We start from the raw sequence: 21,448 nt of genomic DNA, 5'->3' as shown, positions 1-21,448 counted from the left end.
AGGACGATGGGTCCTTCCGCAACGGGGGGAGGAGAATGGCGGCCGAGTCGATGCCGGAGCGGGAGAGGAAGCCGGGAGAGAAAACAGCGGGTGAGTACGGTTCGGGGGTGGGCCTTTCCACATCCTCTGCAGAACAGCGATTATGGGCTTTGGCGGTGACTAGCGACGAGGTCCCGGGCCGGCGGGGCTGCCCGAACAGGGCCCCGGGGTCCCCGATCTTTTAGTCGCTTTCGCACTTGCCTGAGCGGAAACCCAATGCCTCCACAAGATGGCGTCGGGCCCAGAACACAGGCAACGCTTGGGACAGCCCTCAGCCGCCAAGGCCCCGGGATCGCCGCAGTCAACCCCCTCCACTGGGGGAAAGAGGGGGAGGGGGGTACAGAGTGGGGAACGAACCACTGACCCAGGGGACCAATGGGCTGTACCACTGATCCTGGGGCTGGGGGAGAACTGGGGGGCACAGACCATACCATTGACCCAGGGCGCCACCTTGACTCCGGGCCTGGGGCGGGAGCGAAGAGCAGTGTGGTCCAGTGGCCAGAGCCACGGTCCCCTTTGGGTGGGATGGTGCCTCTGAAATTGCGAGCCCAGGACTCCTGGGTCATGTTTCCCCAGGACCCTTCCTTTCCAGTCCCTTTTACGCCCCACACCAGCCGGTGCCTCAGTTTCCCCTTTGGGGAGGGGTGTGGGTTAGGGGAGGTGGGCCAGCCTAGGGGCGAGCTTGGCTCACGAACACCCCCTTGTCTGTCCCTCCCTGCAGAGTGAAGGCCCCAGACCTCGCCCTGATCCCGCTGCCCCAGAGCAAGCCCCCTGCGGTGTCTTGGGCTTCTTTCCCAGGGCTCTGGGCAGCTGTGCTGTGTCCAGTGGTCAGGAGGCGGGGGACCCTCTGCACAGCACTCCAAGAGATAGCCCTGGTGAGACCAACGGTGCCAAGGCCGTGCCCGGCACTTAGACGAGCCAGGGCCATCGATGGAGGAGAATGAGGTGGAAAGCAGCAGCGACGCAGCCCCCCGGCCCGCCCAGGAGGAGCCCTCGGAGAGCGGGCTGGACGTGGGCACCTCCGAGGCCGTGTCGGCCGACAGCAGTGATGCCACTGCCGCCGCCCCAGGCCCCGGCCTCTTGTCGGAGGCGGACGATTCTGTCGTGGGGCAGAGCTCAGACCACGGCACCCGTTCCCTGGTACCACAAAGGGCTTGGGAGGGGGCTGAGGCCCGGGAAGGCGCAATGCCCAGCCGGGGACGGCTCTGGGGAGCCACTGAGTTGAGCACCCTTCCTGTATTAAGAACATGGCCATGGTTCCCAGGGAGAAGGCTGAAGGGAAGAGTTTTGTCTGTCCTTTTTCTGAATAATGTCCCATTCCTGATATCCAATTTTCTTCAATTCAGATATTTTCTTTCTTCCTTCCTTTTTTTCTCATTAAGTACTTAATACAAATAAAATATTTGAAGGGAATAGCGAAGAAAGAATTGCCATGTTATGGTGGGCATGGGGCTTACCTCCCTCCACCCCTCAAAACATTACATAACAATTATATTTTTACATAAAAGATAATCTCTTGCTATATTCCATTCATCATTGCAACAAATTTTGTAAATCATTAAGTGCAGAATTAATTGCCCAGAATAAGCACTGGGGAAAACTTAGATAAGATCTAGTCCTTTTGCTGGTTAAGATAAAAAAAGTCTAAGATTAAAGTACTTTGTTATTTGTAAAATTATAATTAAGTGCATTGAAAAAGTTAAGGTGCTGTGAAAAATCTAACGAAAGTTGTTAGGGATCAAGAAAGGCTTCTTGGAAATAGCATTTGAATTGAACTTTAAAGAATGGATAGGAATTCAGTGGATAAAGAAATGGAGAGAGGCAGTATGGAATAGTTCAATTTCTCAAACTGCTGTAAGGAATCTTGAAATACTCCAAGTCATTTCTTTTTCTTTTCTTTTTAATAACCTTATGTTGTTTGTTAATGGTCATTAGAAATAATTTCAGAGAATTTTACTACAATGGCTCTGTCAAAATTTTGTTTAACCTGAAAAGTCATATCACTATGAAAAAAGTTGGAAATCTACTGGTATAGTAAATAGAGCTAGTCTTGAAATCAGGAAATCCTGGCTTTAAATATTGCCTTTTACACATAATATGTGGGCAACTTATTTAAAGCCTCTAAGCCCCCTGGCAATTCTCTACAATTTGAAATTGCAGAAAAGTTGTTTATCCCAAATGAGAGAGGAAATTTCCTCACTATAATTTGCCTTTGTCCATGAAAGCACAAATCTGTCCTTAATACAAAAATGAGGTCCAGTATATTAGAGGAATTATCCTGTTTATTCACCCTGATTTATTCAGCAGGTGGGACATTTCTGGGTGTAGAAAGTAGTGGGAACAAAGGCACAGACAGGGGAGCTCAGGGCTTTTAGGGGATCCAATGTGTCCAGAGACTCCTTAATTATCCTAACTGGGAACCTGAGATGTGGTAACTCAGGATAAGAGACAGTGTGACCTGGTGCTGGCCTTCTCCCATTGGAGACAATGCATTGTGCCCTTGATATGTCACCAGCAGATCCTTAAGTCTGGGGTTGAGTGCTGGAGAGGCTGTGGTTGAACTACTATGATTTGATCTGCAGGAGGAAGTATCTGAAAGCAGTTCCAGCCGGGATGCCACCCCTCAGGGCTATCTGCCAGACTCATCCTCTATCGGCCCATCGACATTAGTGTCAAGTGGATCGGCAGGGGCCCCCGTGCTGGTGCACTCCAGTGTACTTGCCGATGCCGCCATGCTGGTCTCTGACTCCACTGCCTCCTCCTCTGATTTGGGCTCTGCTATTGACAAGATCATTGAGTCGACTATTGGGCCAGACCTTATTCAGAGTAAGCATGGGGGGCAGATGTGTGGGGGGACTGGGATTAGTGCATTTCTTCTTGCTTTTTCAGCTCCCCTGCCATGCCCAGCAGGCTTCCCAAGTGGCAGCGCTCACCTACTAGAGGCACTGTAACATGCTGGAAACGGTCCTTGCCTGGTGCTCAGAAGACCTAGGTCTCAGTGCAGTCTCACTAACTTGCTGTGTGATTTTAGGAGTCTTTTTCTTGCTTTGGGCTTCAGCTTTCTCATCTGCAAAACGAGGGAGTTAGACTAAATGGGTTCCCCAAATCTCCTCCAGTTTTGTACCTTTTGTTTGAGAGGCAACACTCCCCTGTGCATTAGTTAAATGATAGTGTATCACAGTATGTACCCAAGAGTAAGTGAGAGCTATTGGACATGGGCTAGATCACTTAGATACAGCTTCCTGGAAGAAAGGAGACTAGAGCTGGATGTTAGAGAATGTGCAGAGGAGGGAGGAAGATAAAGAGATCCAAGGTGATGAATCTGGTGGATCTGAGCTGGGCTGGGTGTCTCCGGGAACAGTGAGTTTGGGTTCTCTTCCAGGCTGCATCGCGGTGACAAGCGCAGAAGATGGTGGCGCTGAAACCACCCAGTATTTGATTCTTCAGGGCCCAGATGATGGTGAGCAGTAGACTGGCCGCTGGTCATCGGGGTTCGAGGGAGAACTGTAGGAAAGAAGTGAAGGGAAGTATAAGAATAAGAGAGAATGGACCTGGAATCGGGAATCCCAGGCTTGGCTCATCTACTAACACTAATGTTGCCAAAGTTATAGTCCTTCCTGTGGACATTATTTTCCCTGTCTTTACAATGGGGACTTGTACTCAACAATCTCTTCTGCCCTGACATCTTCTGATTCTTTGAAAGAAAGGAAGCAGGTCAGGGGTAGTCCTCACCCTCTTGCTTCCACAGGTGCCCCCATGGTGTCCCCGATGTCCAGCTCCGCTCTGGCCCACAGTCTGGCAGCCATCGAGGCCCTGTCTGATGGCCCCACATCTACCTCTACTTGCATGGAGCCAGCTGAAACTCAGGGGTGCTCCCCATCTGCCGAGCCCCCTCCAGGACCCTCAGAGGAGCCAGACCTGCAGAGCCTGGAGGCTATGATGGAGGTGGTGGTTGTACAGCAATTCAAGTGCAAAATGTGCCAGTACCGAAGCAGCTCCAAGGGCACCCTGCTCAGACACATGAGGGAGAGGCACTTCCGCCCTGGTGCGTGGGAGGTGGGGGATGTGGGGGGAGGGGGGCAGCAATCAGAAGCCAGCTCTAGCAGTGGGACCCTGGCTCAGAGTCCCGGCTCTGACATGGCTTTGGGGGTGTGATCTTGAGCAAAATGTCACCTCCTGCCTCAGTTTGCTCCTCTTTAAAAGGAGACTTGAACCAAGAGGTTTCTGAGTTACCTTTCAGTCCTGACCATGGGTTCTAAGCCCTTCCTGCTCCGGCCTGCTGCAGTTTATCCTCTAAGATCCTCTCTAACTAAAGTGCTGAGAAACCTTGGTTAATGTATTCTTAGCTTCCTACAAGCAGGATGGGAAGGAGCTCTTGGTGACCAAGCCTGGGGGACAAATTGGCTTGCCTCCCCTTCTCACTCTCCCATAGCCTCTACAACAGCAGCATTGAAGAAGGCGCGTTCCAGGAAGTGGGGAGCTTCAGCTAAACCCCAGGAGGAGGAAGGGCCAGAGGAAGAAGAAGATGATGACATTGTTGATGCTGGAGCCATTGATGACCTGGAAGGTGAGCCCTGGGAGCTGGAAGGGAGGACAGCCGTGGGAGAAGATGGAAGGAACTTCACACCGTTCTTTGTTCTCCCTTTGCCAGAGGACAGTGATTACAACCCTGCAGAAGATGAGCCCAGGTCTCGGCAGCCACGCCCCCAGCGCCCCATACCCACCTCCAGCGCTGAACGTCCCCGAAGGAGACCCGGGAGACCTCGAAAGCTGCCCCGCCTCGATCTCCCCACCCCTCCAGAGGGTAAGCCTGGGGACAGGGTATGGAATGGTTGGGGGGAAAAGGGAGGGGAGAAGGTTGCAAGCTGTGGTATTGTGAACCCTGTAGAGAGACAGTAGTTCTAGACTGGAATCTGCCTTTGAACCTCAGATCTGACATCTAGCACTAGAACTCTAAAAAAAAGTCTTAATGTCTCAAAGACTCAGTTTTCTCATCAATAAAACGGGGATAATGTGTTTATACTATCTTTTTCAATGTGTTATTGTGGAGAAAGTGCTTTAAAAGTGCACAAAACTAGAAATCTGAGTTACTTATAAGTGTCCCTTAAAGTTTGAGTGTATAGCACTTTAGACTCTTCCATGCATCTTTTCTTCTCTGATCTCATTTGAACTGCAACATTTCTGAAGGTAGGTAAGTTATCTATATTTTATTGGTTCTTACACTGACTTCAAGAGTCACAAATTATGGAAAGGTGGAGAGGTCTTTAGAGACCATCTTCTCTAACCCTGCCAATTTACAAATGGGAAAACTGAGACTTAGTTGAAGCGATTAGCCCCAGATCTTACGCAGAGCTATGTTATTGGGACTTGAATCTAGTCCCCCAATTCCAAGACCATCATTCTTTGTGCAGTGCTGCCATATCTCTGACAGCCTGTCTGTGAAGGGTCTTATTCGTTACAGGGATGGAAGCAGAGTCACTGGTCACCTCTCAGAGTGGACAAAGCGTCCCAGAACTGCAAGGACCGGAGGCCACTAGCTCATCAGGCCCGGAGCCCTGTGGGAACAGCGAGGGGCAGGTGGAGCCCAGTGTGAGCCAGTCAGATGCAGAGAACACAGTTCCTAATGCCAGAGATGATGCAGATGTACCCCCGCGACGACGTGGCCGGCCCTCCCGACGCTTCCTGGGCAAGAAATACCGCAAGTACATGGGGCATGGGTGAGGGGGGAGGAGAGCGCTGTGTGTGGCTGTCCCTTCACCCCCAATTCATTTCTCATCACTAAACCTAGCTCTTTCCACCCTCACCAGATACTATTATAAGTCTCCCAAGCCTCTGCTGCGACCCTACCTTTGCCGAATTTGTGGCTCTCGCTTCCTATCCCATGAGGACCTTCGTTTTCATGTTAACTCCCATGAGGCTGGAGACCCCCAGCTCTTCAAATGTCTGCAGTGCAGTTACCGCTCCCGCCGCTGGTCCTCTCTCAAGGTGAGCAAGAGGGGCTTCGCGGGCGGGAGGGAGAGCACCAGGGCGGGGCCGTAGAAGGGGCTGGTTCTGGTGTCAGGACAGCTGCTTAGTTTGGAGGTTTAGCTCTGTGACTGTGAGCGCCATTTCCCTCGAGTTGTAGCGTGACAGATGGTCCTTCAAACCTCTTCCAGCTTAAACATTTCTTTTTCAAAGTCCTTCTAATTCTGGCATTCTGGGCTCTAAGGTCTCGCAGCTCTGACAGTCTGGGATTCTGGGGTGAGCAGGGAGGTGAAGTCTGTGGTTATTTTATATTAAACAAGCTCTCAAGGTCTCTGGTGGGGAGGGGAACGACCCCGGCCTCTGACTCTGGACCTCGGGGCCCCTTCTCAGTCTGTTACCCTGCCGGCCCCTCTAGGAGCACATGTTCAATCACGTGGGCAGCAAACCCTACAAATGTGAGGAGTGCAGCTACACCAGCGTGTACAGGAAGGATGTCGTCCGGCACTCGGCGGTGCACAACCGGGACCGGTCAGTGGGGGGGGGGCGGCCGTGCCTTTGGGGCACTCCTTATACTGACACACATTCTTGTGATCTTCACAGTAGTCTGTCTAGTCAGGGAAGTCTCACGCTAGAGTTATTATCGCTACATTATAGATGAAGGACTTGCGGTTCAGAGGGGGTGGGGACTCCTCCATAGTCCTTAGCTCAGAAAAGGCATATGCAAGAGCACTAGACTGGGGCCAGGAAGCTTGGGCCTTCGGCCTTCTGGACATCAGGTGTGTCCTTTGGAAAAGAGAATAATGAAACCACTGTGATTATTTGCCTCAAGAGAGAAGCTTTGCAGCCATAAAGCCCCACAAATGTTTTAATTGTTGGGTGGGCAGCGTCACTTTCAGGGTTGGGGGAAACTCTTAGAATGGAAGGACACTTAGAGTGGGACTGTGAGTAGTTGGGTCTAGGCTACTGAGGGTGAGGGTCCGGGTCCAGGAGACTCGGCTGACCTGTACACATCTCTCCCCTATAGGAAGAAGAGGCCGGAACCTGTGAGTCTGGAGCCCTGGGCTGAGTTTGGGCACGGAGCTGGGAGGCATTTTTCCAGAGGGAAGTGAGATATGTTGTATGAGCTGTGCCATCTATCCCTTCTCTCCCTGTGCCCTTGCAGCCCCCGAAACTGAGCTCCTTCCCCTGCCCTGTGTGCAGCAGAGTCTACCCAATGCAGAAACGGCTCACGCAACACATGAAAACCCATAGCACCGAGAAGCCCCATATGTGTGACAAGGTGGATGGATGGGGCCCAGGAGGGACTGGGGAGGAGCAAGCAGGGCTGGGAGGGTACCTATGCTGTGCATGAATCCTACTTTTCCTCTCTCCATCCTATAATTTGCAGTGTGGAAAGTCCTTTAAGAAGAGATATACTTTCAAGATGCATTTACTGACACATATCCAAGCCATTGCAAACCGCAGGTATCATCTCATAGTGCCTTCAGAAAAAGTGATGTTCATGTTATACCATGTGCGTCCTGGGGCAAGTTATATTACCTCTTTCAGACTTAGTTTTCCCCCCTTTCAAAAGGAAATAGTAATTCTTTTACTGCCTACCCCACTGGGCTTTTGTGAAAAAATTTTCTTTGTAAAATGCTATGTCGGCCATAATCATCATACTAAGTATTATTGTTCTTCTTAATGAAAGTCTTAGTTCCATGGGGAATAGAGAGCAAGGGAGGATGTGGGGGAGTGCCCTTTGACCCTGTCCTTCAAGGACCTTGGCTTATGGGCCCTCCAACCCCCTTCCTGGCTTCTCTAGTTACTCATGCGCCCAACCCCAGGTTCAAGTGTGAGTTCTGTGAGTTTGTCTGTGAAGACAAGAAGCTTCTACTGAATCATCAGCTCTCCCATGTCAGTGACAAGCCTTTCAAGTGCAACTTCTGCCCCTACCGGACCTTCCGAGAAGATTTTTTGCTTTCTCATGTGGCTGTCAAACACACAGGTCAGCCTGCCATTCTTGGCACTTCCTCCTCCTCCATTGTGCCCTGAAGCTCTGATACCCTCCCAACTGCCAAATACTTCCTGGTCTTCCCTTCTGCTTTCCTCTCAAACTTTATTTCATTACCCTAAATCCTCAAATCAACTCCAACAGATACAAGTAGCTTTGTGAAGTGAATCCTCTAATCCCAGAGGCAGAATAAAGACATCCTGAATAGGCTATTAAAGGAACTTTTGAAATAAGGAAAAAATTTACCAGTGATAAAAGAAAGTAAATCTAATATAGCACACATATGTCCAGAAATTGCTCTGTGCTAATAAGCCTGTGATAACCATAATAATTTCTACTTTATAAAGTGTTTTTATGCTTTATTCAGTCTGCAGAATAACTCTGCAAGAAGAGTGATGGAAGCAGGATCTTAAAGAGAAGGCATTTGAGGCTTCAGAAGGGAAGGCACTTCTGAAAAGCTGCCCAGCAAGTCAGGGGCAGAACTAGAATGAGAAACCAAGTCATTTGACAACCTCTAGCCCTGCCTTCACCATTCACATGGGGAGGGTAATGGGGCCCTTTAGAAGGAGCCAGGCTAGGCTGTCACCTCCTGGGTGAGCTCACAGCCCACTTAGGAAGACAAGAAACTACCTTAGTGGAAAGGGCACTGCACCTGGAGGCAAAGACTGGGTTCCAGGCCCCGCTGTGACAGCTGTATGATTTTAAGCAAATTATTTTAGCACCTGAGTCACTGTTTCCACCTCTGCAAAATGAAAGAGTTGGACTAGATTCTCTCTGCCACCCATTCACATTTCACATTCGGTGGCCTAAGCTTTTTCCCTTTTCTATAATTCTTGGTGGAACTTGATTCACCCTGCTTGGATTGTAGCATGTGGACAGGCAGGGCGTTCTCCAGATGTGCCATTCCTCCTCCCTTCCCCACAGGAGCCAAGCCCTTTGCCTGTGAGTTCTGCCACTTCACTACCAGGCACAAAAAGAACCTCCGGCTGCACGTGCGCTGCCGGCACTCGGCCAGCTTCGAGGAGTGGGGCCGGCGCCATCCTGAGGAGCCACCGTGCCGCCGCAGGCCTTTCTTTTCAAGGCAGCAGATAGAGGAGCTGAAGCAGCAGCATGGGCAGCGCCCCGTGCTCCCTGGGCCTGCCCCCCTGGAGCCACCAGGGTCCCCAGAGGTGAGGGGCAGGAGAGGGACAGGAGTGGGGCAGGGGGAGGATGGGAATCAGAGCCAGGTGAGGGTCGGGAAGTGGGGGAGGTGAGGACAGGACCCAGTTTGGGGGAAATGACAACAGAGCCCAGGCTGGGCCCAAAGGCATGCCCTGTTCCCCAGGCCCCCCCGGAATCAGCACCTCCTGAGACCTCTCCACTGCTGTGTCCCGATTCCCTAGGGGGTGCCACAATCATCTACCAGCAAGGTAAGGCTTTTGGAGGGTGTGAGGGGCAGGGAGCAGGGCAACGGTGAGAGTCGGGATCTCTGGTTACCAATTTTCTCCCCTCTTCCTTACCTTGATACCCATCTCCACTCTTAGGAGCTGAAGAGTCCACAGCCCTAGCCACTCAAACAGCTCTGGACTTACTGCTAAACATGAGTACCCAGCGGGAGCTGGGGGGAGCTGCGCTACAGGTGGGACTCTGGAGGAGCTCCTTACATCAAATACCAGCTCTTGGGAGAATCCATATTTCCCCCAAAATATCAAGTATTTCCCAAGCTGCTTATATGCTTAGATCCTTGTTGGGAACAGGGGAAGGAAGTGAGGAAAATAGTTCATTCTCTCTGCCTCTGCTCAGCCCAGAGTCTAGTTGGGATGACAAGACCTGCACTTTTAAAACAGGGATTCTTAATTTTTGTGTTGTGGATCCCGTTTGGCTGACTAGTCACACCTATAAGTTCCTTCTCAGAATAATCTTTTGAAATTTACAAATAAAATACATAATGTAAATGAAAACAATTATATTAAAATAATTAGCAAACCATTAAAAAAAAAAGTCCATGGACTCCAGGTGAAGCATCTTTGCTTTAAACTACTAATAGAGAATGGTAGGGGAAGCTGTGAATAGAGAAGGGCTTCCCAGAGGAGGTGATGCTGAAGAAAAAACCCACACTTTATCAAGTGCCTCCCATCAAGCATCCCCATGAGAGAAGGTATCCTCATTGGATAGTCTGAGGCTCAGAAGGTTGAGGTGAGAACTGAGGCTATAGTGGAAAGAACATCAGGCCTGGGTTCAAATTGTGACTGCTACTTAGCGGCATAATGACATTAGGCAAGTCACTTCCCTCTCTGGGCCTCAGACTTCTTTTCCTCTGATCCAGGACGGGTTAGATGAGATCTCAAAGGTCTTTTCTAGCTTTGCATTCATTGAAGCTGTAACAGAGCAGGCAGTGTGAACTTCCTGGCCCCACTTCTGGCACTCATACTCCTGGGGAGGGGGGTGTTTGGCATCCCAGGTGGTGGCACCTGGCTAGGTAGGCAAGAATTGGGGGGGTGCTCTCTCTAGAAAGCCAAAACACAAGCAGAGGTGGGGCTTGGCAGTGTGTCTGGCATGTTCAGGGAACAATGAAGAGCCGGCCAATTGGGGTGGGGTACATGATGAAGGTGGGCATGGAATCGCCTTATTGTCCCCCCTGGTAACGACCCATTACTCACTCCCATGGCAGGTGGCTGTGGTGAAATCAGATGGTGTCCGGGCAGAGCTCTCGTCCCCTCCTGGAGAGCCCAGCCCCCCAGGAACCTCTCCTCAAGTGGTTACCCTGCATGTGGCCGAGTCTGGGGGTAGCTTTGCTGGAGAGGGACCAATGGGAGTGTCTGACCTGCAGCAGATCACCCTGGCCCCAGTACCATACAGTGGAGCTAGCTACAGCGTCATTGCAGCTCCTCCTATGGAAGAGGGGACCTCTGCCCCAGGGACCCCATACAGGTAAGTCCCAACCCCAGTCCCTGTCCACCCTCACTGGTTTTACAGTGAAATGTCCCGCTACCATTCAGGATGACAGAGGCAGATTTCTTGTACTAAGAGCATTTGCATACCAGCCTTCCTCCTTTCTTCTCTTCCCCAGGGGTGCTGGCTCCCCACCCTGCTCTCTGGCACACCCACCGTTAGTTCAGATACATATCTCTTTTATAAGAGGAATGACGTTCTTTGGCTGCTCCAAAGAGCAGAATCTCAGTGTCGGCAAGGATTTTAGAGAACATCTAATCCGAGATGCCTAAACAAGACTATCCTGCCCTGCTCTCCATTACCCTATTGCCCACACTATCATGCTTCTAGATGAAGAAGTCCAATGGTGGGGCAATCTCTGATCTCCCTGAGGTAGTCATTCCATGGTTGAAAAGTTAGGAATTTTTGTATTTCCATCAAATCAAAAATCTACCTCATCGTCTCTGGGGCCAAGCAGAACAAGACAATACTGTGGTGGCTTTTCTTGTCTAGTCCTTCTGAGCCATGACCTCTCTTCCTGAACCATCTTGGCCATGCTCCTTTTTTCAGTGTATGAGCTAAAATGTGTAGTAATTAGGACTGGGGACAGCACTTCAGGCATGCACTGTCCAGGACAGGATCAAATGAAGACCACACTTTGCTCAGTTCTTCCCTTAATGTAGCCCTAGATCCCATTAGCATTTTTGATAGCCATGTTGCATTGTTGATTCATGAAAGCGGGAGTCCATTTGAGCCTCCTAATTTTTTCACAACGCCATGCCAACTCCTATGGGAAATCTTTCCTGATTATCTTAGGTTTTGGTTCTTTTGTATTAGCCTCCAGCACAATCCCTTGCTTCAAGCAGACACTTAAAGGTCGTCTACGCCACTCCCTCAGTCATACTAGGCTCAGTTGCTTTACTTTCTTGCCCTAGATTAAAGCACTGAAACGCCATCTTTTTGACAGCTTTTGTTCATTCTCCTTAATCTACATCTCCTACCCACTCTCCCCTACTTTCCACCCTCTGAAATTGAGTCAGACACTAACTTTGGCTTCCTATTTGGAGTCAGGATCTATCTTATTTGGATCCCATGGCCACCTTCTTTGGCTTTTTTGCTTTGAGATACCGAATGTGGCAACTAGAAAAGCTAATGGGATTTATGTTGACTAGGGAGTGCTTATCATCCCATCCTGCTCCAAACTGATTAGGCTCCATCTGGAGGATTGTGTCTTATTTATGGAAGCCCATTGACAAGTAAAGAAGAGTGAAGAGGATGGGAAAGAAGTACCAAGTGAGAATCTAGGATTAGTGAAGGAGTTGGGAATGTTTAGAGGTGAGAAAATTTAGGGAGAGACTTAGCCCCTTTCAAGTATCTGAGGGGCTGTCATAGTGAAGAGGAAGTAAGAGTCTTTCTGCTTGGCCTTAGGGGACAAAACACAGACCAATAGGGGAACATTGCAGAGAAATTGATTTTGAATTGGTACAGAGAAGGAAACTTCTTTATAGAACTGCATTACTGGAAATAATTGGCCAAAGGACAAGTAGCCACTTGTCAAGATTATAGATAGAATCTCTGCCAAGTAATAATTGTTATTTGATGACCTTTGAAGTCCTTTAACCTTTGAGACCCAAGGTTATCAGAATCTTTCTCTGACTGTCCTTGGGGATTCATCTTCTGCCCCAGTTCAGTTGCTGACTCTCAGGTTGTGCTCTAGGAATCCAGTCATCTCTTAATCCTTTTTTCTAGCCTTGGACATGGACTTTACTGATGAGGAATTGCTCTCAGTAACTGCTGCGTCCCAAATACTCTCCTATCCCATTTCTAGGATTTCTAGAACTCCTCGCCTTTGACTTTACCCAAATGAGGCTGTCCAGGTGCTACTTACCTCACCTTCTAACTTGGGTAGTCATAGATCTAAATCCTCTTTACATTTCAGAGATTCATATTATACATTTGCATGTTAAGGGCAGCTATCATGGACGACTTTGGGTTTATAGGTAGCATTTACCTCTGGCAGCTTTGAGACATAGGATACATCATGGAATTAAATCATTATAAACAGAAGAACTTTGGAGATTATGTTTAGTTCACCCTAATTTTACTTGAAGCCTAAAATGAGAAAATGGCTTGCTCTAGTAAAAATAAAGGAGGAAGTGACAGCCAGGACTAGAACCCAGATCTCCTTCATCCCATCCTATATTCTTTCTCCCATATTATGAATAATAGGCCCCCAAAACCCTGTTACTTCCCTCAAGATCCTATGACTCCTTCTCAGCTCTGCCTTCATCTCTCTATACCCACAGCCAGGAGCCTCCAGGAGAGGCTGCACAGGCTGTGGTGGTGAGTGATGCCTTGAAGGAGCCTAGTACCCACTATATCATGGCAGCAGATGGGACCCAGCTACATCACATTGAGGTAAGAGACTCTTTAGCATTCCCCCCAGTCCCAAAAGTACACTGCAGTCTGACTACTTCCTAAGGCTCTCCATTTTCCCTTAACTCTCAGCCTACTTACTACCCACTCTCAAGATGCCTGTCCCAAAGAGCACCTATGTCCTAGAATTGTTGTCAGGATCAGATGAGGTGGTAGGTGTTAAAATTCTTTGCAAACTTATAAATATTAGCTGAATGAGGAGAGAGGAAGAGGAAGAAAAGATATTCCCTCCCCATCTTCTTGTAACATACTCCCAAACTACTCTTTCTCTCTCTCTCCTCTTCTACCCTCCCCTTTTCATCTCTTTCACTTTCACTTTAACAAGATGGAAGACTCAGGTCTGGAAGGGTTTCTTCAGTGGCTTCTTGTCCATCCTAGATCTGAGCAAAAAAACATTTACAACATAGTTAACAAGGTTGTCAGTAAGGATGAGCCCCCGCCTCAAGACAGCTCCTTTTTACTTTGGACAGCTCTAATTGTTAGAAAATGTTTACATTCAACCTATATCTGCCTCTCAGCAACATCTACCCATTGTTTTTAAGTCTGTTCTCTGGAGTCAAGCAGACTAAGTCAGATACTTCTTCTTTATTATGGCCCTTCGCATATTTGACAACAGCTGTCATGTCCCACCCTAAGGCTTATTTTGCTCCAGGCTGAGCATCCTCATTTCCTTTAGTCAATGTTCTCATCACATAATCTCAAGCCATTTTGATTGTCTTACTCTGGAAGTGTCCTCCTCCCCTAATGTGACCTCCAGTATTATAGTGGTCTGAACAAGGCAGAAAAAAATTATATTGTGCCTGCTTATTCCTAGATATTAGACCTCTCTTAATGCGAAATAAGATTAAATTAGCCTTTCTTGTATATCATGGGATTCTTTTGATTCTCATTGAGCGTGAAAATCTTTTCCAGATGAATTCGTATCTAGTCATGTCTCCCTAATCTTGTACTTTTCAAATTAATTTTTGGACCTAAGTATAAGACTTGAAATTTAATAATGATAATTTAATAGTGATAAAATGAAGTCTCATTAAATTTAGCCACATGGTCTAGGCTTGTGGTGTCAAAGTCAAATGGAAATAGGGTTAACAAAATCATACATGTTCTATTACATTTTTATTTCCTTATTATATTGTAATATGGTTCAGACTGCAGGCCACAGGTTGTTCTAGCCTGTCAAGATCTTTTTGGATCCTAACTGTCATGAAAAGTATTAATCATTTGCTCCTACTGTGTGTCACCTGAAAATTTTATATGTATGCCATCTTTGCTTTTATCTGAGTCATTGATAAAAATGTTAATCAGCATAGAAGTGGATACAGATTCCCAGAATACTCTCCTAGAGACTTTTCTTCTGAGTGCATTTTTTTAGGAACAAATAACTCTTAGTAGCAACTTACTATTTATATACAACCATATAACAATTGATGATAATAATGACACTCCTGGGTCATTAGGAAAATATCAAATTAGGTTTGATGTACTCTGTTTAAGACTCTGTCCTAGTTTGCATCAAACCATGGATTGCTATTCTTTAGGTCTGTCTGTTCAACCACTTATGAATCCATCTAGCTTGGACAGATTTTTTTTTTTGTCTAGGCCACACTGGACCAGCTTTCCTGCAAGAAGAGTTTGAAAAACTGTGTCAGCTGCTTTTCTAAAAACCAAATAAATTTTATCTGCAGCATTCCCCTAGCCCAGTCAAAAAATGAAATAAGGTTAGGCTGACATGACCTGATTTTGAGGAGACCTAACTTATCCTTTACCAGATGCCAACTAATCATTCTTTTATCAATAAACATTTTTGTTTATTTTTTTGCTAAATATCAAAATCAAGCTCATCGAGTTTACTTTTCTCTTCCCATTTTAGAAAACCAGACACTTGCCTTTCTCAAGTCCTGTGGGTGCCCTTCTATTTTCATTATTTTTCATAAATTGCTGACAATTCAGCAATGATGTCTGACATTCCCTCCGGTGCTCTGAGCCATCTGAGCCTGGCCTGTATTCATCATAGACAGACAGGTGCTCTCTTTTTCTCCATTTACCCTCGGTTTCACATCCCCATCGGCCATTTTTGTTCTCTTTTCCTATCTAAAGGTCAAAGAAAAACAAGCAAAGTAAGAATTGAAGATGTTTTCTCTCCACAAAGCGGACAGGGCACTGGGCAAGGCACCGGGGCAAGGAGTCAGGAAGGTCCAAGTGGATATCTTGCCTCAGGCATTACTGCTAGCTGTGTGACCTTGGCCTTGACCTCTCTTCTCAGTCTCACTTTTCTCACTTTTCAAATATAGGAATTGGACTTGATGAGCTCTAAGCTCCCTTTTAGCTCTAAATATATGATCCTGACTCTAAATCTATGATCCTGGGCTCTATTATTAACCCTCCACAAATACTAAGCCCATTCCTAGCCTTTGTTGATTCTATTCTTTTCTCCAACAAAACTATCTTTTATCCTTAGAGTTTTTCCTCCAAATCTTCACTTGTTTTGAACTTTTAAATTCTGATACTTAAATTCCTGTACGGTCAACCTTCTCTTTTATATTTGTCTTCTACTTTGTGCATATGTCTTTTAAAAATCTAAATTGGCTGATAGATTCCCTGTATGTACATATTGATCTCTTTAGGTGACTTTTCTTTCAGCCTCTTTGTGTCTTCAGAACTTCATTTTTGAAAGCTTATTGCTCTTCTTACATTTGCTTCCTTTGCAGAATTTTAGTTCATGAGTTCCTGTCTAGTCTCTGAAAATTTTGAAATTTATTTTTGTATAATCTAAGGTTTATCACAGTGAGCCCAGCTTTCTTCTCCATCACAAATTCTAAAATGAAGTGACCCTTTTCTCCTTATTTATGTTGTTTCTATCTGAGCCAGTAGTTCTTCCTTATTGGTATGAATCAAATTCAGAACAGAATTTCCTATCATTGATTCTTCTACCTTTTGAAAGATGAAATTTCCATGAAGACAAGTTTAGAAATCATTAGCTGCTCTGATTTGTTAGCAAAGAGAGATCCAGAAAATACTCCAAACCTCCTTATCACTGCTTTTCCAGGCTTGTGATGTTTTCCATACTCATTTATTTCCTATTTCTGCTCCATTTTCTTTAATATATGCTACCTATAATATCATCTTATTTCTGAGACTGATGTTCTGTACTCAAATGATCTCTACCATGTTTCCCTACTTTGGCTCTTGGGCTTTCTACAGAGGAAGGTAACTTAATATAATGCTAATGCTACTTAATAGTTCCTTCTGATTAAGTTTCCAGAGCTATATTCCACTATGGGCTCCTCCCATCAATTTCAGATCAAATTTGCTTAGCATTTCTTGGTCACCTTACTTGTTACTTCTATTTTGTACTTATATTTATAGACAAAGGAAGCCATGATTCTTATCGTCTGTTTGTTGTGAGTTTGGGGTGCTGATACATCCTATATTATAGTTTGTTAACTAGATTGGTGGTTATAGACAATTCTTCCCCATCCCCCCTTTTTTCCTTTTCTATTTAAAGCCTTTTTGGTTAGATTTGAAAGATTGACCACTAATACATTCTTAGTTGCCTTGTTATGTTCGTTCCATTACTGTCCAGGAGCCAGTCATTCCTGTGTTTTAAGCCATAATCCTAAAACCATACTAATGCCAGAATTTTCTTTCTTTCTCTTCTTAGTGCCTCCTTCCTTTGTTCTTTGACTTTCTTGTCTCTTCTTTTTCCCTATTCATCCCTCATTTTCCCTATGATGCTCTCTCCTCCCTCTCTTCCACTAGCTTATTCCTCCTTTTCTTCTCCAAATCTCACTTGTAACCCCTTGCCTCCCAAGCTTGCTTTTTTCCATCCCAGTCTTATTTCTGTCTTTCCCTTTTTCAACCTTTCTCCCCAAATCACCCTGATTTTATTGTTTCCTCTTCTGGTCTTCTCTTTCTCATTTTAAACAGCCCAATTTCTGTCTCTTAATTGCCTTTATTCTCTTCTCCTCCCTTCCTAGGTCAGACAGATTTCTGTTCCATAGTTCCCCTCACTTTCTCTTTTTTCCTCACAGCTGAGTGCAGATGGAGGTGTTTCCTTCTCAGGCTCCGGAGCTTCTGATCCTCCAGACACTGGGGCTAAATGGCCCCTGTTGCAGTGTGGAGGACGGCCAATGGGCAGAGATGCACCCCCTGCACCCTCCTCCCCAGCCAGAGCTCTTAGGGCTGGGGTTACTCCAGCTGAGAGCAGAGGACCACCTACCTCAGCTTCCCCACCTCTCCCGGCCACAAAAGCCTTGGGCTTGGTGGTTCCCTCTCCACCCCCATCTTCCTCAACAGCAGCAGCTACTGCCGCCAAGAAGTTTTCCTGTAAGATCTGTTCAGAGGCCTTCCCAGGCCGGGCCGAAATGGAGAGCCACAAACGGGCCCACACTGGACCCAGCACCTTCAAGTGTCCCGACTGCCCATTTGTATCTCATTTGTGGCCTGAGGTTCGGGTAGGTAACAGGACTGAAATGGGAGACCCCAGGCACACTTATCTCACTGTGAGCATGGAGCTAGTACCAAAGCCCTCAACTCTCAATTATGTGTGCTTCTCTTATTATAATCCCTCATATTTGTGTGATATTTTTCATAGTCTCAATTCTTCTAATGTCCCCTGAGATCAGCAGACCAGCTTACCAATAGCCCTTTTTTTATGGCTGAGAAAAATGGCCCAGAGAAAGAGATTGCCTTACCCAGAGCCACACAGTAAGGGACAGAGCGAGGATGAAGGAGCTCCAAGTCTTCTTTCTTGGACTCCGTGTTTCTTTTGTTAGATCCCAATGGTGATGATCAGTAATCCAGCATTAGTTTATGCCTGGTATATGTGGTATTTCAACAGCAAATTTATCTTACTAATGGTTGAGTCAAATATTAAAATGGACTCTCTTTCCCTCAATCTTATGTCAGCAAGGTAATAGAGACAGGTGACTTTTGGGTTGCATTTGCAAGCTTGTTATGATTTAATACACAAAACCAAATTAGAATGCAAGCTGGCATAGTGGAAACATGGAATTTGGAGGCAGAGGGCATGGGTTTGAATTGCAGCTCCTGCTTACATGCATGCTTGCTGTATGACCTCTATCACCTCTTATATGCAAGTCACTTCAGCTTTCTGGGCTTCAGTTTCCTCATCTACAAAAGGAGATTCTCTTGTCTAATACTGTAACAGCTAACATCTGGCACTGCATTGTTGCTTACAAATACACTTGTAACTGCAACAAGATTGGAAATATATTATCCTCATTTGACTGATAAAGAAACTGGAATCCAGAGCAGGGAAATGGCATTCCCAATGTAGCATAATTGGTAGAAGCCAGGGATAGAATCCAAGCCTCCTGATCCTCCCTTCCAAAGGAATCCTAAAACCCTTCCTCCCATTTTACAGAGCAAGAAACTGAAGCACAGGGAGGGTGATTTGTCTGTGTTCATAACCCCAGGTGCTATTTGAACCCAGATTTTCCTTTAAATCTAGCACTAGCTACTATACCATGCTATCTTTCTAAGGTTGCTCTCTAGCCACTTTCAAGTCAGTGGACAGGTCTATAGACCCACTCCTTAGGGAAAAAGGAGGTGGTATAAAAGTCCATTCCTGTGATGCTCACTCTCCTTGGCTACCTGCCAGGCCCACATGGTCCAGCACTCAAGCCTTCGGCCCCACCAGTGCAGCCAGTGCAGCTTTGCTTCTAAAAACAAGAAGGACCTTCGGCGACATACCCTCACCCACACCAACGAGAAGCCCTTCTCCTGCCACCTTTGTGGGCAGCGGTGAGACCTAGAAGAGGTTGGGGAGGAGGGACAGGAGGAGAACATCCCAGGGGACTGGGACTATCTGACCCTTCTCCCCTTTTGCCCACCAGCTTCAACCGAAATGGCCACCTCAAATTCCACATACAACGGTTACACAGCCCAGACGGAAGAAAGCCGGGACCTCCAGTGCCCAGGGCCCCTCCCCGTACCTCCACCCAGACCATCATCCTCAATAGTGATGATGACACACTGGCTACATTGCATAGTAAGCACCCCACCCCTCCCCTTCCCCCTTGGAACAGGGACGTTCCAGGGCACCAGCTGGGTTCAGGGGAACATTAGCTGAACATTATCTTGGGTAAGGGCACTTTCTCAGGACAAGTAAGACAATATGTTTTCTGTGGCCTAAGCTGGTCTGTCTTGGAAAGCAGACCAGGCTTGGGGAGCTGGGAGCATACCATCAGGTCAAATAAGATGGCATTAGACTTCTCTGCAGCTTACTAACCTACTCCATCCCACTTTCCCTTCCCTATTCTTCCTCCTCCCTCCACCCCTCTTCTTTATCCCCTTTTCCTCTCCAGCTGCTCTACAGTCCAGTCATGGGGTTCTGGGCCCTGATCGACTCCAGCAAGCCCTGGGTCAGGAACACATCATTGTGGCCCAAGAACAAACAGTATCCAATCAGGTGAGGCTAGGAGGAGCTCTGGGATTTATGGGTGGGGCAAGAAAGATGGGACCAGTTAGGACTAGTTTCCACTGGAGCTGGATTTGTTCTGGTAGGAGGAAGCCACTTACATCCAAGAGATCACTACTGCAGATGGACAGATGGTACAGCACCTGGTAACCTCAGATAACCAGGTAAGTTTTTTCATTTCACTGTCTCCAACATCTCCATCCTCCATTCCTAATAGTTTAGGATTTGAGGTTGGACACAAGCTTAAAGATTAATCCAACTCTCATTTTGCAGTTGAAACTGATGTCCTGAGGAGTAAAATGATTTGCATCTTCTCTTATGTCCTTGCTGTCTTACTCCCCTTAGATCTCAGAACTACCCCTGCCCTATTTCAAAAGCCCCTTTCTACAGTCAGTCCAAAAGTGTCATCTTTTCTAGGATATATTTTCTTCCTAGTGAGGCTTAAAAATTCTAAGACAGGGGCCACCTGGATCCAATCCTAAACTGAGCTCAGAATAATCCTCCATCCAAGGCATACCGGGAAGTTGGTTTCCAATGATCATTTTGCTTTCTTCTTTCTCAGGTGCAGTACATCATTTCTCAGGATGGAGTACAGCATCTCCTTCCCCAAGAGTATGTGGTGGTTCCTGAGGGGCATCACATTCAGGTAAAGAAAAGCCTCAGGAGCAAAGAAGAAAGGAAGAAGGGCTTGGTGGGTGGTAGTGGTAAGGGCTGACTTATCCTCCTGTTGCCAGGTACAAGAAGGACAGATCACTCATATTCAGTATGAGCAGGGCACTCCTTTCCTGCAGGAATCTCAGGTATTAGAATAGGGGAGAGGAGGAGGGAGGAATGGGACCAAAGAGGGGGGTGGGAGGAGGGTTACATCTCCAAGAGACTCAGTTCCCCTCTTTTTTGTTGCCAGATTCAGTATGTTCCTGTGTCTCCAGGACAACAGATTGTCACTCAGGCTCAGTTAGAGGCTGCTGCCCACTCAGCTGTTACAGGTACAGGACTGAGAAGAGTGGAAATGGGTGACAGGGCAGGGAATGGAGGGAACCTTGGGGTCAGCCAATGGAGTTAAAGGAGGGAATGGACCTAGACTTCAGCCTCCTAAGACTAACTCCATGTTCCCCTGCCAGCTGTGGCTGATGCTGCCATGGCCCAAGCCCAGGGCCTCTTCAGCACCGAAGAGGCAATGCCAGAGCACATCCAGCAGCTGCAGCATCAAGGCATCGAGTACGATGTTATCACACTGACTGATGACTGAGGGGCTACAGTGAGGACACAGAGACACGAGAATGCCAGAGGGGCTGTCCCACCCAAGGGGGTCTCACAAGATCCTCCTTGCCAACCAGGCTTCCATGAGAACCAGGCAGGTGTCCCAGACTTCCAAATGAACTTGGGCCCGCCTCGGTGCCAGGGCTGAACAGGGCACTGGTGTGGTAAGGTATTGCTGACCCCCTGACCCCGGATAAAGGGCATCCGGGCCTGCAGGCAGGCTTGAGAGAAATCTATTTTTGTTTGGATAGATCATCTGGTATGTCTGTCTGAATAAAGAAAAGGAAATGAGTCCAGCCCTGGCCAGTCTTGCCAGAATGGGGTGGCTCTCTTTCCTGCTTTCTCTTTACCATGTGGTGGTGGTGGCAAATAGAGATCCTGGAGGCCTTTCCCCTACCTCCCCT

At 47.3% G+C, this 21,448-nt stretch overlaps 1 protein-coding gene across 1 annotated transcript; it reads left to right on the top strand.

The window, feature by feature from the left end:
• The first annotated feature begins 33 nt into the window (after nucleotides 1–33).
• On the top strand, nucleotides 34–21,393 carry ZNF335 (zinc finger protein 335). The gene is made up of 28 exons (XM_051979923.1): nucleotides 34–90; nucleotides 761–1,179; nucleotides 2,622–2,865; nucleotides 3,422–3,499; nucleotides 3,788–4,084; nucleotides 4,472–4,606; nucleotides 4,691–4,843; nucleotides 5,501–5,741; nucleotides 5,847–6,024; nucleotides 6,419–6,531; nucleotides 7,028–7,046; nucleotides 7,166–7,282; nucleotides 7,391–7,467; nucleotides 7,830–7,990; nucleotides 8,921–9,165; nucleotides 9,321–9,405; nucleotides 9,520–9,614; nucleotides 10,647–10,906; nucleotides 13,213–13,324; nucleotides 17,374–17,796; nucleotides 18,966–19,108; nucleotides 19,201–19,355; nucleotides 19,672–19,775; nucleotides 19,871–19,948; nucleotides 20,347–20,430; nucleotides 20,519–20,584; nucleotides 20,689–20,770; nucleotides 20,906–21,393. Exons 2-28 carry the CDS (start codon nucleotides 970–972, stop codon nucleotides 21,031–21,033), a joined length of 4,083 nt encoding a protein of 1,360 aa, XP_051835883.1. The 5' UTR covers nucleotides 34–90; nucleotides 761–969; the 3' UTR covers nucleotides 21,034–21,393.
• The last annotated feature ends 55 nt before the right edge of the window (nucleotides 21,394–21,448 follow it).

Source organism: Antechinus flavipes, chromosome 2 (genome assembly GCF_016432865.1).
Source record: "Antechinus flavipes isolate AdamAnt ecotype Samford, QLD, Australia chromosome 2, AdamAnt_v2, whole genome shotgun sequence".
NCBI classification, from domain to species: Eukaryota; Metazoa; Chordata; class Mammalia; order Dasyuromorphia; family Dasyuridae; genus Antechinus; species Antechinus flavipes.
The sequence above is the reverse complement of the archived record's forward strand: the minus strand, read 5'-3'. Positions and strand labels throughout refer to the sequence as shown.